The 16,727-nt window shown below is 40.6% G+C and overlaps 3 protein-coding genes across 6 annotated transcripts; 1 reads left to right on the top strand and 2 right to left on the bottom strand.

Annotated features, from left to right (window-relative positions):
* Positions 1 to 3: 3 nt before the first annotated feature.
* Positions 4 to 4,200, bottom strand: nubp2 (nucleotide binding protein 2 (MinD homolog, E. coli)). Its single transcript, XM_084740479.1, has 7 exons — positions 4,065 to 4,200; positions 3,400 to 3,518; positions 2,998 to 3,196; positions 1,945 to 2,102; positions 1,155 to 1,265; positions 839 to 908; positions 4 to 290 (listed from the first exon to the last, which is right to left on the bottom strand). Exons 1-7 carry the CDS (start codon positions 4,078 to 4,080, stop codon positions 151 to 153), a joined length of 813 nt encoding a protein of 270 aa, XP_084596605.1. The 5' UTR covers positions 4,081 to 4,200; the 3' UTR covers positions 4 to 150.
* A 574-nt stretch (positions 4,201 to 4,774) lies between these two features.
* Positions 4,775 to 12,343, top strand: spsb3b (splA/ryanodine receptor domain and SOCS box containing 3b). The gene is made up of 7 exons (XM_084740478.1): positions 4,775 to 4,931; positions 7,582 to 7,717; positions 9,370 to 9,550; positions 10,645 to 10,832; positions 10,994 to 11,096; positions 11,561 to 11,686; positions 11,776 to 12,343. The coding sequence occupies exons 1-7, from the start codon at positions 4,891 to 4,893 to the stop codon at positions 12,324 to 12,326; spliced, it is 1,326 nt and encodes a 441-aa protein (XP_084596604.1). The 5' UTR covers positions 4,775 to 4,890; the 3' UTR covers positions 12,327 to 12,343.
* Positions 12,344 to 12,948: 605 nt separating this feature from the next.
* On the bottom strand, positions 12,949 to 16,630 carry eme2 (essential meiotic structure-specific endonuclease subunit 2). 4 transcript variants are annotated; one of them, XM_084740477.1, is made up of 8 exons: positions 15,926 to 16,629; positions 15,502 to 15,623; positions 15,294 to 15,386; positions 15,064 to 15,188; positions 14,854 to 14,932; positions 14,589 to 14,704; positions 14,239 to 14,428; positions 12,949 to 13,437 (listed from the first exon to the last, which is right to left on the bottom strand). In XM_084740477.1, the coding sequence occupies exons 1-8, from the start codon at positions 16,440 to 16,442 to the stop codon at positions 13,282 to 13,284; spliced, it is 1,398 nt and encodes a 465-aa protein (XP_084596603.1). In that variant the 5' UTR covers positions 16,443 to 16,629; the 3' UTR covers positions 12,949 to 13,281. The 4 variants fall into 4 exon arrangements, with proteins under 4 accessions (XP_084596603.1, XP_084596602.1, XP_084596601.1 ...); XM_084740476.1 differs by having other exon boundaries at positions 15,294 to 15,389; positions 15,926 to 16,626; XM_084740475.1 differs by having other exon boundaries at positions 15,064 to 15,386; positions 15,926 to 16,630.
* Between the last annotated feature and the right edge of the window lie 97 nt (positions 16,631 to 16,727).

Here is a 16,727-nt window from a genome sequence, read left to right as displayed (position 1 = left end):
AGATAATCAGGAAATAGCTTTATATAATGTTAAACTGTACAGGACAAAAATGCAACATAGAAATCATTACATCTACACAATGACTTTCAGAATTACACTGTGCTAAAAATGTGAACACAATGCAACATTTTGAGTGAATAAAATCATGAGTCAAGCAGTTTGGAGGCTGTGGAGCAGAGTCTGGCAAATACTGCTGATGGCGCTGAAGGTGGCACTGTCGGGAAATGACAGCATGAAGTCTTTGCCCTCCTCTATACTGGTGCTGAGCAGAGGATCCAAGGGCACAGCGCCTGAAACACACAGGACATGATGTTGATACTGGTTTTACCTGACCCATGACTGCATGTAATGTCACACCTGATATATCTCTGCTGAGAAATGATTCACAGCCACCTTATGCAAGAAAGTAGCATTTAACTAACGTAGAAAGGAATGATAATCAACATTGAGGATGTATCGAGTGGATGTTAAGGGGCCTTGACTAATAAATACTTGCATAGCTAAAGCTATGCATACCACAGCGTGTCACTGCCACAGGGTTTGCTGAATTAGCTGCATCATTACTCATGAGATTGATCCACACACAAATCAGATAAGCACTAAGGGAAAATGTTAAATGATCAATTCATTTGACCAATAATTATTGATGAGGATGTGATGTGTTTTAAACCTGCAGCCGCACTCAAATCTGGATCGACCATTTTAGCAGCATGTCAGTGATGCAAAATGCCTCCTAAGTCATGAATGGTGGGTGAAGAGTGATGTGCAGTCACAGTGTGTTGTGACACCTTGTGGCTGGAAGCTAACATTACATGTTATTCAATCCCATTGATCTCACCCAGGAATATTGATCCAGTCAGCTTTGCCAACTCTTCACCGCCACCTTTTGAGAAAATGTTGCTGCACTCCTGAGAACAAAGAATGTTTGTTAAAATCAATACAGTCTGACTGAATGAAAAAACACAAACTTTGCATATGTATTTTGGTGAATTTCTGATTGAACACATTTTTTAAAAGGGACACAGTTTTTTTGTAGACAGCATTTATATCCTTCCAAGCCTGTCATACTTGGATGCACATTAATGTAGTTTCATAAGGCATTATTGTTATTTCACACCTGAAATCTCCAAAGAATTATATGAAAGTTAACATACTGAGCAGTGTGGACAAACAAAGCCACTCATATTCTCTATGATGCCCAGGATCCGCACTCCTGTCTTCTTACAGAAGGTGATCTCTCGCCTTACATCCCCCGTGGATACTGCCTGTAGTCAACACAAGACCAGAAAACATACGTGTTTGTTATGCGCAATTAATCATTTTTGTTGCTTTCTATGTAGTTATGAAGATGGCATGAATTAGCATTCACACACAATATAATGGCAGTCAAAGTGTTTTTCACAGTTCAAGCCACAGTGCTGGTAAATTGTCTTTAAATTACATACACACTGTCAGACAATAATTAAGCAGAATCAACTAATCTTAACTTAAATATACAAGTTTTATTTGTTCGAGTTAATGAAACTTCTAGTATTTATTTTCAGAACACTCAAGAACTTATGAACATGAGTTCTTCTAACTTTTGACTTGAAATGATGAGCTTAAAGAATGCACAACACAGAGTTCAATCAACTAATTAAATAAAGTTTCTAAAGACGTATGATCAGCGTATTAGCAGACTTCCCAGCATGCATTGTTTGAGAGTTGAAACTCTCTAGAGACTCTTCTTTTTTATAGTTTGAAGAAAACATATAATGATAGTAACAGTGAACAATGATGAAGGTCCATTCTGAATTCAGTCCCTACCCCCGTGCACTAAAAACTTTTATAAATCCACTGTCGTTGTGCCAATGATGGAACAGAGTAGCTCCAACAGGAGTAGCTCTAAGTTCTTTGTGTGAAATGAAGAACTAACTCTTCAAACTGAGAAAATGAGAAATGTACCTGAGGTGTGGTGACCAAAATGGCTCCATCCACTCTGCTGTGTTTTTTCAGGTTCTCCAGTACTGCCAAATGCTCATCAGACGTCCCTGGCGGCGTGTCCACCAGCAGCACGTCCAGCTCTCCCCATGCTACGTCGGACACAAACTGGCCAATCAAAGCTGTGGGACAGGACAATCAGAGATGGGCAGAGGAAGGTGAGTTCAAGTGCAAAAAATCCATCACAGGTTTGTGTTGAAAAATAGATGTTAAGGCAGAAAAACAGAACATCACAATGATTAGTGTTATTTTATTCAGTGTGCCTGATGTGCAATGCACAAAGGCACATTATATATAATCCGCCATACTTCTTCTTCTTCTTATTATTATTATTATTATTATTATAGAGTAGTACTTCCTTTTTAACTATTATCTTTGATATATGTGCATGTGTTTTGTATATCTTTGACATTTAAGTATTTTTGTGTTTCACACTGACTTTTGCATAACTGTACACTTTTTGATGTGCATATTTATCTGCACTTGCATTTTTATGATTGTGTGTATTTTCACTTAATGTAAAGCACATTGTGTTACCCAGTGTACGAAATGTGTTCCATAAATAAAGTTTGAGTAAAGTTTCATGTAATACTGTGTGAAGTTATTGTTATAACAAGACATTTTATTGTTATAACAATGAACTATTTATCTTGTAAAAGCATGACATGTTTCATATTATGTGATTATTGTTATAATGAGATGACTTATATCTTTATGATGCTCCACATAATCATGTGATAATGTGAAAAGTTTTACATTATATGAATGAGGTATGACATTATCACATGAAATGTGTCACGTTATAACAATATGAATAGTTTCTTGAAGTTTCTTGTTATAATGTGGTATGTTTCTATGTTGTAATACTATGGAAATATCTTGTTATAGCCTGAAAAGCATATTGTTATAATGATAAACATTTCATATTATAATGTGATACTGATAATGTGTTATTGTTTTTCTGATGTAGCAGCGATACGCTGCCATACAGACCATTACATTGGGAGAATAGCATACCGGTTTTCTTGGGCCCCCTCCACACCACTGCTTCATCTGGGTCCTCCAGCAGGAAGCCGATTGACATCAATGCGAGGGTCTTCTGAGCATCAGTGTAGACGGGCACCCATCCTGAGTCACACTGGTGCACATCAGGCCGGCCAACACTCAGCATGCGGGGGATACTGGGCCCACACAGATCAACATCCAGGATGCCAACCTGATGAACACATCATTATTAACAACAACATTAATATTATTATAATACAATGAGATTTAAAGTATTGTGTTCATACATGTATCATAACCACCTACAGTCTTTATAAAGGCTCCATGTGTGTTTAAGACAGAGTAATATCGTGCCAGCCTATACTGACGTCATGTATTAAGCTGCATATAGACGCAGCTGGTCTGTGAACTCACCTTTTTCCCAGCATGTCTGAGAGCCAGAGCTAACTCTGTGGTGATGGTGCTCTTTCCCACACCTCCTTTACCCGACAGGACCAACACAACATGCCGAACCTGAGACAAGGTCCCGTCTCCTGTGGAGAGGAGCAGAGAAACAAAGGTCAATTCAGCATGACGCAGCAGATAGATGCAAAGTTATTTCTTAAGTTTAAATTCCAGTAAATTACAGCACAACAATCCAGAGAGTTGGTAAATTAAACTGTTAAATAATATGATAAGGAGAAGGAGAAATGTTGTTGTTAGGGACCAATAATGACATATTTCATCACTCGAGTTCACAAGTTCAACAGAAGTAGGTTTGAGATAATGTTTAACTACGTATCGACTTGTTCATATAGACAATAACTCCTCCGATGATATGAAAACGTTTCGGTTCGCTTCGATGTTTTACAAAGTTAACAGAGCTAAATGTTTAAAACTTTAGCTGATTTAAAATTAGCGTCCGCTAACCGCTAGCCAGTTAGCTAATGTTAGGCTATAAATCGATTACTATTATCAAACACGTATCAGTTTCAGACAGCTGCCATCTCTGAAAAAAAAGAAGACACAGTTCGTGTACAGCTGATCGAGCAACAAATAAAGACGTAACCTTCTAATAAACTTTATAATGAACTTCATACCATTATCTTGTTCCATATTTTGAATGTGGAGCTTCAATCATGCACACAGCAGCACCGGGTTTCGACTACTTCCGTATAACGTCATACGCCATCTAACAAATCACGAAGCGAATGTTACTTCTAAGCCCGCCTTCCAACCAACGCCACCAATAGGCTGTCGTTCCGCACCAACCGTGCATTCAATCATACCACAAAGGCTCAAAATTAATGGCAAAAGTGTATTTTTGTGTTTCTGTAAACTGATCCGGATGTATTTGACTCATAACGTCAGTGATAATTACCTGTGTTAAAGGCAAACAGCTGGCACCAGACACAGGTTTTTATATGGGGACACATATAGTTATTTTGTTAACGAGATAGATTCATAATATCTATCACATAGTAATAGTAGATACCATTCCCACCATGATGATAATAATATCGATTACCATTATCTTATTTATGAAATTGTGATTAGAGATGTGAAGTATCCTTCAACTGAATGATTAGCAGGAGTATAAACTATCTCTTTTTTTTATTATTATTGATTGATTGACTGATTTTTGCTGATCGGTGCATCTGGATGGTGGGTATTCCCCTCCTTATGTTATCAAATCAGCAGACCACACATTATGTCTCTACATCATTTGCACCACAGGTAGTTTGACCACTTGGGCAAAGGTAATTTAACAAATTAACATAAACTCCTCCCACACACAGGTCTTATCCAGTAAGAACACACGGAGGGCGTGGAGAAGTAATGTTTACGTCCTGCCTGCGGAGAAGTGGGACAGAGTGCAAACTGCACCTGTCACAAGGTCGGACATAGAGACACACCAGCATTCAAATGAGCCACTGCAAGACAGTGTATAGGAAGACTACTGCAAGGTAAGAGACTAATTATTGCTAAAATTAATAAATCATGCTATACTGTGGTTGATTGAGTTTTGAGTTAAAGATACAACAAAATATCAGCTGTAGAGTCTCAATTACTGAACACACAGTATCTGCTGAAATTTAAACATTATACTATTATAGAGAATGACAGTGAGAATATATATAGTCTAATATTGCACTGATCTGTATTATAAATAAAAACTGTCTGAGGTGGATCACTGATAAAGGACAGCATGAGGACATTCTGGTGTATTTGAATAAAAACCCTGAGCAGGACGTGGACGATGACTTGATCTGAAACATAAAAATCATTCACATCGCTGTCATCTTCCTACTGAGACTGCATTCATATCATGTCAATCAGAATATTGCTACTGCAGTTTATCCTGACTGAGATGGTCCAGATGATGCATTTACAGTATGTAGGGTAAGGCCCAATTAAAGTGTGACTTGCTCCAGACTAACTAATCTAAATGATTGGGAGTTATCTCCTGCACCTGCTGTAAAGCACTCACCAGCTGCTGTGCCGAGTGGTTGCATTAACCGAGACATGCTATCAGGTGGAGGTACACAAGTGATCTTTTTACATATGTATATCTCGGTTAACTGTAAACAGGGATGCATTTCAGAAAAACAAAACACTGGAATTTAGCCTATGGATTGTAATGATTACTGTCTGTGAAAGTGGTAAACACCTCAGAACAGATAAGATTGTTTTCTCAGCTCTGGTTTTGATCAATAAATGTGGATCTGTCTGCTTTCCACATCATAACGCCCAGAAGAGAGGCAGATGTATGAATATTTACTAGATAGAGGCATAATTTCTATAATGTTCTTGTCGCTGGGATTGCATCAACTTCACTGACAGTTTATTCTCTTATAGTGTAATTGTTCCCTGCAAACAAACTTTGACTTAAATTTCCCAAAAGTTTTTCTTAAAAGTGGTACTTTTAGAGCACTGTTTAAAAAAGTTGAGAAAACTCATAATTTCAAGACAGTCGTCCTGACTATTCTTTTTAGTTTTGAACCAAACTCGTACACTTTGAAATAAACTAAAAAAAAACAACATTTGTCCAACCTATAATCTTTGATTTGTTGAGTAAATTCATGAAAGCAACTAAGCAGAGTTTTTAACTGATTATGAAACAGTCTGACAGCTGGAATCTGATTGGAATCAAATGAAACAGGCCTGTGTTTACATTTTCACAAGCAACATTACAGTTAGTGGTACATTAGCCAGTTAAAAACAAGCAGGGGGGAAGTTTTGTTTAGATAATTTGTTTTTTGAAATTATATTTTGTGGTTATTATGGTAGAAACATTACCACTTTTGTCCACGGGGGCTTCCAAAGTCAACATAATCTGAAAATGATTAATCATTTTATTATATTGCAAACATTGAATTTTCAAGCATCCAAATAATGACAAATTGGGTTTACAGCTAACTATGACCTTCCAAAAAAAATTGGAGGGTTCTAAAGTTTATCAAAATAAGAAAAGTAAACTATCTCAAAAATATTATAGGTCAGCAAAACCTTTTTTAGTTTATTTCAGAATTTAAGAATTAGAGTAAGAGTAAATCTAGTAAAGACAGTTGCCTTAAAATTATGAGTTTCCTCAACTTTTTTTTTCCAGTGTGGAGAAAGTTAAATTTTCATAACACAATCTATAAAATCCACCTCCATCCCACCAGAATTACATCCAAACTTCTCTTGCATGGTGAATTAAAGTGCCACATAATTAGGTAGGCAGGTGTCACAGTCAGTACGAGCAGGCGTGTAAACACAGGACATTAGTTATGTATGATTAGTACACATCAGACGTCAGATCAGGTGACCTTATCTGTGTCTACCTGCTGTTGAAGCTAACCGACAGCCTTGCTGCCACAGTGGCAGAGCAGAGGGTTGGGTTTAAAGGCTGACACAGGTAGAGTGAATGGAAACACAACCTGCTGCCAACTGTGGCATATGGGGCAGACTGAAATAGGCCTCACAAGGATATTTTGCAGGTTCACACTGACCTGAAGAACTGGTTTGGAAAGGTTTGTGAAAAACACTGTTAAACTTAGTAAAGCCCAGAGAGAATGCCTGTTGTTCACATTTTAACTGACCCACTTTTAGCTGTCAACAAGTGAGGGAAAAATGCCGTGAATCCAAGGTGGCTCACACTTTGCACTTACAACTCTAATAATAATTGCAAGTACAAGGAATTCAACTGTGTCAATTGTTTTAGAGGAAAACACTTTGTACCTTTAAGGTCATCAGTAACCCCATAAAAGATAACAAAATTTGAATACTGCAACAACATGAGGATATCTATCATTTGTTTGAGTTAGACGCACACTCAGCTTAATCAGTAGCTTTTAATTCCCATGAAGCCCCTTTCAATCTGAAATAGATTCAATAGGACAAGTTATTCCTGTCTCTCTTCCTTGAATACAGCCTGCTGGGTTTGGAAAATGTGTAACCAGATATGTAGAGAGTCAGAAAATAATGTGACCTCAACAAACAAAACAACAGTAAATAATCTGTAAACCAAGACTTCAACACTGACCTTAACTTGACATAAATACCATGTCCATGCCTACTACTACACATACAGTATGCCAGCTGGTCATAAGACGTTGGGTCTGCTTTCCACAGAGCTGCCATGCTGAGAAGAGGCAGGAACGGCCGGACTCGGCATTTGGCGTGGAGCGAAGCACGGCACGAGACAGATGCCATGGCAGTGGTCCAGACGTCAGACAGGGAAGAATGGGACAGCCAGACAACAACACAGGTGAGACACCAGGATAGAATGAAAGAAAAGTAGAACAAAGTGTGTAATCAGAATCAGAAATACTTTAATAGGTTTCTTTACAGTTGCTCCAATAATATATAGGCATGGAGAATTAAAATAAAACTAGAAAATAGAAGTAATAAGTATGTAAAAAAAAAATGTGTGCATTGTACTACAATATATAACAAAATATATATAAAGAAAAATCAGAAATAAGAAAGATGTAAAGTATATGTACAGTATGATAAATGGGTCTATGAATAGGTGTGTGTGTATAACAATAATAATGAAAAGAGTATTAGTTGAAATGTTTGACATGTAAAATATAAATGCAATAGAGATGCCAGTGTATAACACAGTATTACACATTAAAATCATTATTGTAAAACTTATTATTGCACTTTCAGGTGCGTAAAAATGGACAGGTAGTGTTGTGAGACTGAACTTGTGTGTGCAGGACACCAGAGAGAGAGATATTTTTTAAAGTCTGTGTGTTTAGTGGGTTGAAGTTTAGTTTCTTTCCTGCTTTTATATAACAAAATCACATGGGAAGTTTATTGTTAAGAATTTATAGGAAATTAAGTGTTTATTCACTTCAAGCTCATCTTCATTTAAAAGACTCAGTTTGAAGCGGAGAGCCCTGTTGTAATGAAGATGCGAGTTCCTTATGTACTGGGCTGACATCCCGAGGCAAACCAAGTCAAGCAACCAGCACACATGTAAGGAAAATGGGTAAATGTCTCAGGTAGAGAACGGGGCCTTGTGAGCCACCTCAAAAATTTGCCTGTGTCCAAGGAAGATCTTACATTAAATTAAAAATAGTGCTATTTGATATGTGTGCTGTTTGTTTGCTTTGTAAAATAGTCAGTAGTAATCCGGTATAATAAAGAAATATAGATAAAAAAATATATTAAAAAAATTATAAATAAACTGTTACTGTTTTTCAATTAAATGAATAAAAAAAAGTCGTTATTTTTGTCACTTGGGCCCATTATGATAGTGTGCACTGGGGCCATACCAAAACCACTTTACAGTGTATTTGTTGCATAAACTATCAGATGAGATCAGCACAGTGCCGCTGTGCAATGAAAAGAGAAAGGTACAGATGGAGTGTATATTTGGTGTGACTGGAGAGTAAGACGTGTGTTGGAGGGTAAGAAGTAGTTCAGTCCGTAGAAGAAGTATTCCACATGTGAAAGGTAATATTTCTACCTGAGTAGCAGTAGTTTTCCACTGGGACTGTCCCCTGTCTGAAATGGCTATACGGTGAGTAAGACATGGTCAGGTCTCCAAAGGAAAGGGAGGGAGGCTCAGTATTTTTGGAAGGGGTCTAATTTTACTTACTAGCATACATGACCTCTTTCACCAATAGGAACCATGAACAGCTTGTAGGGGAAAAGGCTAACTTGTTGAGTCTTTGAAACATGGTATATGGGTGATACGGCTCTCACTTGACTCTTTGGATGGTCCAGTGCAAGACCGTAATTTTTCCATCCAGGATAAGCAACTATAATTCTTTTAGGTTTAGACTTTACAAAAAAGCATCAGTAGAACCAAGAAAACCTTGAAGATACTCCTCAGGATCTCTCCACCAGACCATGGCCACATCTATGGACTTACAAGATGCTGTTTGTCCCGTTTGTGTCAACCAGATCAGTGACCTGGAGTCCGAGGTGGATTATCTACCGAGTTCTCAGTCCGTATCGGAGGTGGTGGCCTTGCCCAGCACGGTGCCGGTGAAGGGGGAGTCTTTCTGCCAGTGTGACCGACAGGAGGAGCTCAGCCCAGACTTCGGTGTCACCGGTGACTGCCTCTGTGGGGAGGAGGATCAGGGTGAGTAAAATCTGATGGATACAGTAATACACCATATGAACACAGCGGGAGACACTGTAAATTGGCGGTGTGTAGTGTTGATGACGAACTCCAGTGACAGATTTATTGTCAGTGAATAAAAACGAGCCAAAAATGTTAGGCAGGGACGAGTTGAGAGAAGCTCCAGCTCCTCCCTCAGCTCTCTCCTCCAAAGCTTCCCAGAGCTCGGCGGCTGTCTGCAGGCGAGCGGCAGCTCTGTCTCTCTGCTCCACCTGGTCCTCCCCACACAGTTTGCAAAGCCCCACAATAAATGTGACTTTTTGCTGAATATTTTCAACTCACACTTTTAACTTGCACTTAATACAGTGTTGCCAGCAACATTACATTAAGCTCCTCTTGTTTTGGTGCTTTTTAGAAAGTTTAGTAGCTTAATAGCATAGGACTGTTACCAATAGCTAGATGTCACCTCTAAACTACAGTGGCTCTGTACTGTCAGACATTTACACTGTAAATTTAGGGAGCATACAGTGTCCATACTGAACATAAGACCCCAGGCAAAAAAAAAAAAAAAATAGGGTCACTGGGTTGCTGGAATCATGTTTCAGTGCATTTAGTCTAGTCAACTAAAATCTTATATCTAGTCTTTTAGTCTAAACCTACACTAAAACTGAAACAACTCAAATGACTAAAACAAACTGGCATTTTAGTCAAAATGCCAGAACTAAAACTAAGATGCATGCTAATTTCCTCAAATAGTGACTGGAGCCTTTACTTACCTCAACTAAAGAAGGTAACAGTGTCCCCTATGTCCCCTCATTTGCTAAGTGTAATTAGTCAAATCATAGCAGGTAGTGTGGACTGAGAGACAGAGAGCACTTGTAGATGATATCAACCCTGTAATGGCAGTCCTTACAGGGGAAAAAACCTTTACAATACAGCTGTAAAACTCCCCATCAGTCAGTTATAACTAGCAAAGCCTCTCTGATGTGAGAGAAATACCCGACCAACCAGAACAACAGACCAGCGCTATGCCACTAGTATGAGTAAAAATTAAAAAAAAAAGGTTGCTACAAATGATAAAGCTATCCAGCTAATACAGCTGTTTGTGCCCTCAGGTTTTGACTGGGAGTGGGATGATCGCTTCAAGTCCTCCGGAGCCTTCCTCAGCTGTGACAACCGGAAGGTGAGCTTCCACTCAGACTACAGCTGTGGCACAGCGGCCATCCGTGGCACCAAGGAGCTCACAGATGGCCAACACTTCTGGGAAGTGAAGATGACCTCTCCTGTCTATGGAACAGACATGGTGGGTAGCAGCCCCTTGGATAATATTTAAGTTATATCAGCCACAGTGACCTAAAGCACACATGAAAATGTTTCTAAGTCTCTGTTCAGTGTGATGGATGTTGAGGATCATTGCAACCTCTCACCTCTTCTGATCTTGTCTTTACTGTTTCAACGGTGTAGATGGTGGGAGTTGGAAGTTCGGAGGTGAACCTGGAGAAGTTTAAGTACAGCTTTGGCAGCCTGCTGGGCCACGATGAAGACAGTTGGGGACTCTCTTACACAGGTCAGAACTTGAGAATATAGTGGTTAAAATATACCATGACTTATCAGGGGAATCTGTGAAAGTGGACAAAAGCTTTCTACCAGCAGTGAAAACTACATTTACTCAGATACTATGTTTAAAGGGATAGTTCAGGGTATTTTAAAGTGGGGTTGTATGAGGTACTAATCCATAGTCAGTGTGTGGCCTGCAGTAGATGGACATAGGAATAGTTTGGAGAAGCAACAGAAGTACTGGTGTGGGAAGCTGCTGACTGCTGTAGGTCAGCAGCAAAATGAATCTTAGTTTTGTTCATCACATTGGTGGAAACGGGCTTCCTTATGTTGATAATACTTATGTACTTTCAAACAAGCAGGATTTTAAATGCATAACTTGTAGTATTTTACATTTTATTGTGGGTACTCCCCCATGCTTCCTCTTCCACCACCACAACTACTAAATTTAAGTTTCCTCTTTTCTGTTCAAAGGTCACCTCCAGCACAAAGGAGACAAAGTGAAGTTTTCCTCTCGGTTTGGCCAAGGCTCCATCATAGGAGTGCACCTGGACACCTGGCACGGCACCCTGACCTTCTACAAGAATCGACACTGTATAGGTGTGTGTTTCTCTGTAATTCAAGCAGGTCTTGTTGGCTGCATAAAACAAAAGAAACCCTTACATGAAGTTTTCATCTTCTTCCACCAGGTGTTGCTGCCACTCGGCTGCAGAACAAGAAGTTCTACCCCATGGTGTGCTCCACAGCAGCCAAAAGCAGTATGAAGGTCATCCGTGCCTGCTACACACCCACCTCCCTGCAGTACCTTTGCTGTGCCCGGCTCCGCCAAACATTGCCAAACTGCCCAGACGTACTTAATGCCGTGGAGCTGCCGCCGGGCTTACGCAACCTCCTCCACCAACAGCTGGGCTGGGTCTTCACCCTCAGCAGCAGCCCCGAGGCCTCTGAGCAGCACAGGGCCTTGCCTGAGGAGTTCCCGGAGGAGATGGAGCTGCCTTCGATCCGCAGCCCCAGCCCCATCCCCATCCCGAGCCCGGTCTCCACCCTGAGTGCCTGTGCCTCCCCGAGTCCCTGCACCAGTCCGCTCCCTGACACAGTCTCTTACCAGTGCCCCTGTCAAAGGTCACCTCAGACTCAACCCTGCACTTGCCACTGCCCTCCAACTCCTCCAAGCAGCGACTACGACAGCTGCTGCTCCGAGCCAGAGGATTACCAATGCAAACGATGCCGCTGGACATGAATTAGTGGTCAAAACATGTTTGGCACACAGCCATTCTACCATTGCCATCAAAATCTCCTGGAGAAAAGTGCAAAGTCATCTTTTAGCCAATATTTCTGTCAACATTTTGAATGTATTGCTGCTCTTTTATCTAGCAAGTTCATGACAGTAAAACAACTTTGTCAGTGAATGTGGAAAGGGACTGAGTATGTAGCGAGTGAGGCTTTGTAAGAAGTTGAGATTTTAGAGTGACATCTGGGTCATTCATGCTCATTTTAGCCAATTTATATGAGAGCCATTTGTACTGCTCAGATTTTTGTGTTTCTTTTTTTTTTAATATGCCAGTCACCATCTTTGGAAGGCCTAATGTTTTCCAGATTAGACTGACAAAAAAAAATAAAATCTTGTGTTCACATGTTATTCTCAGGGATAGACTCCAGGGGGAAAAGGAGTTGCTTTTTGATACTGTGGAAACGACTTTTTTTTTTGTACAGTAAAATGTGTGTTTTGTAATCAGCATTTTATCTTGAATATCGACAGCGGTTGTGTTCTTGCTTACAAGATGATTTGTTTTTCTATTTACAGTTTTGTTTATGAACTTTCTTACTCAGGAAATTCTCTAAAATAAAAGAAAAATGCAAAGTTTGTTGTAGCTCATTTTTATAGGCTTATTTCATAAACAAAACATATAAAGTTCACAGAGGTTCCTCAAACAAAACCTTTAAACATTTATACATAGACAGAATATTCAAAATATACAAATACAAATCAAATGATATCTTATTTCAGTAATTAATGTATTCTATTTCTTGAGGAGGTATAAATAGCTTTACTGGAAGGCCAACATGATATTGAAGGCATATTTTTAGCTTGTAAACATCAACATTAACACATTAGCAGCCAAGTGGTGATGAAATGTCATTAAGATACCAGATTACTTGCTGACATCCATCTGTCTTGCTCTCAAGTGGACACATTAGTCCAGGACCAGCTGGGGGTTCTGGGCTGTAAGGCAGCGGTAAATTCTGGCCGATATCTCGGGTCCTATTCGCCTCTCTTTACCTCCACTCTTCACTAAGAGACCAGCAAGCAGCCCCTTTCTGTCCTCTTCTGAACCCAGACTCTGGTACGCCTAAAAAACACATGGGGAAATTAAAATTAAAAGGATAGTCAGATTATTTAACGCTGGGTTGTAAGAGTATTATCAACAGTAAATGCTGGTCGGCACGACCCAGTTAGGAGACGCAGATAGAGTTCCTGAGGAGGTACTTTAACCACTAAAAAAAGATCCACCTAAAAGAAATCAAATTAAGTGTATAGTATATATTTTCACTGCTTTACCTGTTGAATGGTAAAGTCTGACCTTACCATCAGACAGCCTTTTCTGATGGGAAAGCGCTGTCATATAAACCAATCATCACTCTTTCCAAACCACCCAAACTTCATATGTAAAAATCAGTGTTTTTACCTCGCAGAATATGGGAGTTGCTGGTCTACTGAGCCTTGACGACCAAAGTCACTCCATAACGCAAATAGACTGAGGCAACTGTAGACCTGCAACTCATGTGCTCTGCAAGGTAAAATTACAGATTTCACCTATGCAGCGGTCAAGCTGTGAAAACATTCTAAATATAGCAGGGGTGTGCCGATCAACATCTACTGCAGATAATACACCGACTATGGTTAACTATCTCATAAAACCCCGCTTCAAATAATATGAAATATCCCTTTAAATCATCTGCTTAGACACTGTGATTTTATGTATTCACATATATGGTTTGAGATATGCTTTCAAAGCACTAAAAAGGCCCACAGTCCCCTGATTTAGCCTCAGTACCTCAGTGGCATACCAGGCCACCACGTCTTCTAGTGTTGAACCTGCCTTCTTTGCACTGAGCTCTACAGGACTGTACTGAAGTGCACTCAGGTGTACCTGCAGCAGCAGCTGAGGAGACGGGTAGGCTGTGGTCACAGCAGAGGCCACAGCGGGGCTAACTCTGTTCAGCTGTTGGATCTGCTTGCTCCAGACCTGGATCAGCCCCGAGCCGTCCCGCTCAACCCGAACCCCGCTGGCCCACGAGCCGTCCACGCAGAAGGGCAACTCTGCTCGCTCCGTCAGGAGTCTGTCAGGATGGTGACAGATTAGTCACGTGATGGGGTGACACCCAAGATCACCATATTTGTCTGACGGCTCTGGGAACAACTATATCAACCTCAGGGGAAATGTAAATTACTGTCTGATGGAAATTTTCCTTGTCTGTTAATGTGACAGTAGCTGCGTACTTGTACGGGCGCTTTGATAAGGCCTTAGTGACAGCGCACACATGGTTTGTGATGTCCTGCCAGTCATGCAGGAAGACCAGCGAGATGTTCTTGTAGAGTTGCAGGTACACAAGAACCTGGAGAGAAAAGAAGACAAAGACACCCTCATCTTCCATACCTGAACTGGATCAGTTAAAGCTCAGCTCATGTACAGGATATGTCAAGTGTGTACAGTGTTTAAGAAAAATGTATCCACACCATAAAATTAATCTGCCAGTAAACTGACCTCCTCGATGTCCACATCCTCCATCCCCAGTTTGGAGTGTAGCGTCTCATATAGTAAATGCTCACCACAAGCATTGGTTCTGTTGGTGAGTAAAACAATAATTCAAATCAACCAAGACAGAAGAAGTATTTTGATTCAATAAAGACCAATAAAGTTAGTAAATAACAAAGTCACTGGCTTTTATAAATGTCTATCCACCACTACACTAACCTGTAATCTGGCTCAGAGTCTGTCACTAACAGTGTGACCACCCTCTTTGCATCCCGGTTGAGACACTCAAAAAGAGGACTGAGGAAAGACCCCACCCCCGTCTCCTCCCCTTCACTATCAAGCATCTGCAGAGGCAAAAAAAAAAAAAAAAAGGACATCAAAGTCTCCAACCAGTCCACCATGTAGGCTGCAGTCAAAGCTAATTTATTAAAAATGAAAAGCTTGCTTACTTTCTTCACAGAGATCACCATGTCCATGAAGTCGGTCACATCCAGCACAAGAACCACTTGCTCCTCCTCCACCAAGCCCTTACCATCATCCCCCTGCTAAAAACAAAACAATAGAGGAATTAGAAAAAAAAAAAAAATGTAAATTTAAAGTTGCAGGTGTAGCAGCAATATGCACAGAAATTATGTCAAAGAAGCGTGCGTTGTCTACCTGGGGTAAATCTCTGGTCCAGGTGATACTGCGGGGGAGCTGCTGGCTCTCAATGTTAAACCTCCACTCGAAGGTAGCCAGGGTGTCCAGCAAGATATCTGATCCATCCTGCTGCAGGAGAGCTGGAGGGGAAAAAAACACCTGGTCAGATGATGCCTGTCAGCGGTCCTCGTTGGCTCAGACACTGAGGCTTGTGAATACAGGCACGTTTTGGTTAGAGGAGCAAAAACAAAGTCAAGTAAGACGTTTGCTGTAAGCTGTTCTGTTGCTGTTCACTGCTGAAACGCTTCTGAAACACTGCTGTACTATGCATCTTAAATTCTAAAAAAAAGATTCTATAATTTTAATCAAAATCCCTGTCACATATTTGTTATTGTGAATTTTGGCTAGCTGTTCCTGAAGGCAGCATGGTGAGTTTGCGTACCTGGATCTATGCAGACAGTCAGACACTTTAAACAGTTCTCCGGCCTGAGACTCTTGAGGTTCTCGGCAGCTTCTCTCCTCCTCTGCTGCTCCTGTCTCTTCTCCTCCTTGTCCCGGGCTCTGGCTGCTCTCTGTCTGTCTCTCTCCTGTCTTTTGTCCTCCTTGTCCCTGGCTTTAGCAGTTCTCTGTCTGTCTCTCTCCTCCTTCCTGTCCTTGGCTGTCTGTCTGTCCGCCTCTATCTCCTCCTTGCTGCGGCGTTTTCTAGCAGGACTCGGTGTCCCACGTCCCTTTGGTCGCGGAGGAGACAAAACAGCAGCAGACTGAGTAGACTCGCTTTTCTTATGTGGCGATGGGAGGGTTTTGCACTTGTCCTCTGGAGTCTGGTCCTCTGTTATTAAATCTGTGCTGACTGTTTCTGTTTGACTGCTCTCATCACGGTTTAAATCTGGTTTTGTCTCGGCGTCGCTGTCTTCTGACTCAGATATTTCCCAGGTTTTAGCTCTGCGCAACACAGACATCTCATTTATACATAGTCAAGAACCCCCAGAACTCCTTTCACAGACCAAACACAACACATGCTGAATGTTTGGATCACTTCGACGGTGTCCGCTGAGGGATAAAACATCCAAAACGCGCTACGTATATTCCAATATAGTCCCCCGGGACACCCGTACAAAGGAAACAGAACGCAAATACAGTTTTCAGGTACTTGTCCTTTACCTGAGTACTTCAATTTCATGACACCTTTTTTTTTTTATTAGTTGCTAATAACTCCACTTCATTTATTTGAGAACCGTTTTAAA

Source organism: Lutjanus erythropterus, chromosome 17, assembly GCF_056507025.1.
Source record: "Lutjanus erythropterus isolate fLutEry1 chromosome 17, fLutEry1.hap2, whole genome shotgun sequence".
NCBI classification, from domain to species: Eukaryota; Metazoa; Chordata; class Actinopteri; order Lutjaniformes; family Lutjanidae; genus Lutjanus; species Lutjanus erythropterus.
The sequence above is the reverse complement of the archived record's forward strand: the minus strand, read 5'-3'. Positions and strand labels throughout refer to the sequence as shown.

Excerpts from the sequence above, each read along its gene's own strand:
- nubp2 (XM_084740479.1), bottom strand. Across the intron at positions 1,266-1,944 it reads TTTTGGTCACCACACCTCAG|GCAGTATCCACGGGGGATGT; the intron begins GTACATTTCTCA and ends TGTTGACTACAG. Across the intron at positions 291-838 it reads GACTGGATCAATATTCCTGG|GCGCTGTGCCCTTGGATCCT; the intron begins GTGAGATCAATG and ends TGTGTGTTTCAG.
- spsb3b (XM_084740478.1), top strand. The coding sequence starts at position 4,891 with ATGAGCCACTGCAAGACAGTGTATAGGAAGACTACTGCAAG. Across the intron at positions 7,718-9,369 it reads ACAGCCAGACAACAACACAG|ATCAGTGACCTGGAGTCCGA; the intron begins GTGAGACACCAG and ends TGTGTCAACCAG. Across the intron at positions 11,097-11,560 it reads TTGGGGACTCTCTTACACAG|GTCACCTCCAGCACAAAGGA; the intron begins GTCAGAACTTGA and ends TTCTGTTCAAAG.
- eme2 (XM_084740473.1), bottom strand. The coding sequence starts at position 16,442 with ATGTCTGTGTTGCGCAGAGCTAAAACCTGGGAAATATCTGAGTCAGAA. Across the intron at positions 14,933-15,063 it reads GACTCTGAGCCAGATTACAG|AACCAATGCTTGTGGTGAGC; the intron begins GTTAGTGTAGTG and ends ACTCACCAACAG. Across the intron at positions 13,438-14,238 it reads CTCCTCAGCTGCTGCTGCAG|GCGTACCAGAGTCTGGGTTC; the intron begins GTACACCTGAGT and ends TGTGTTTTTTAG.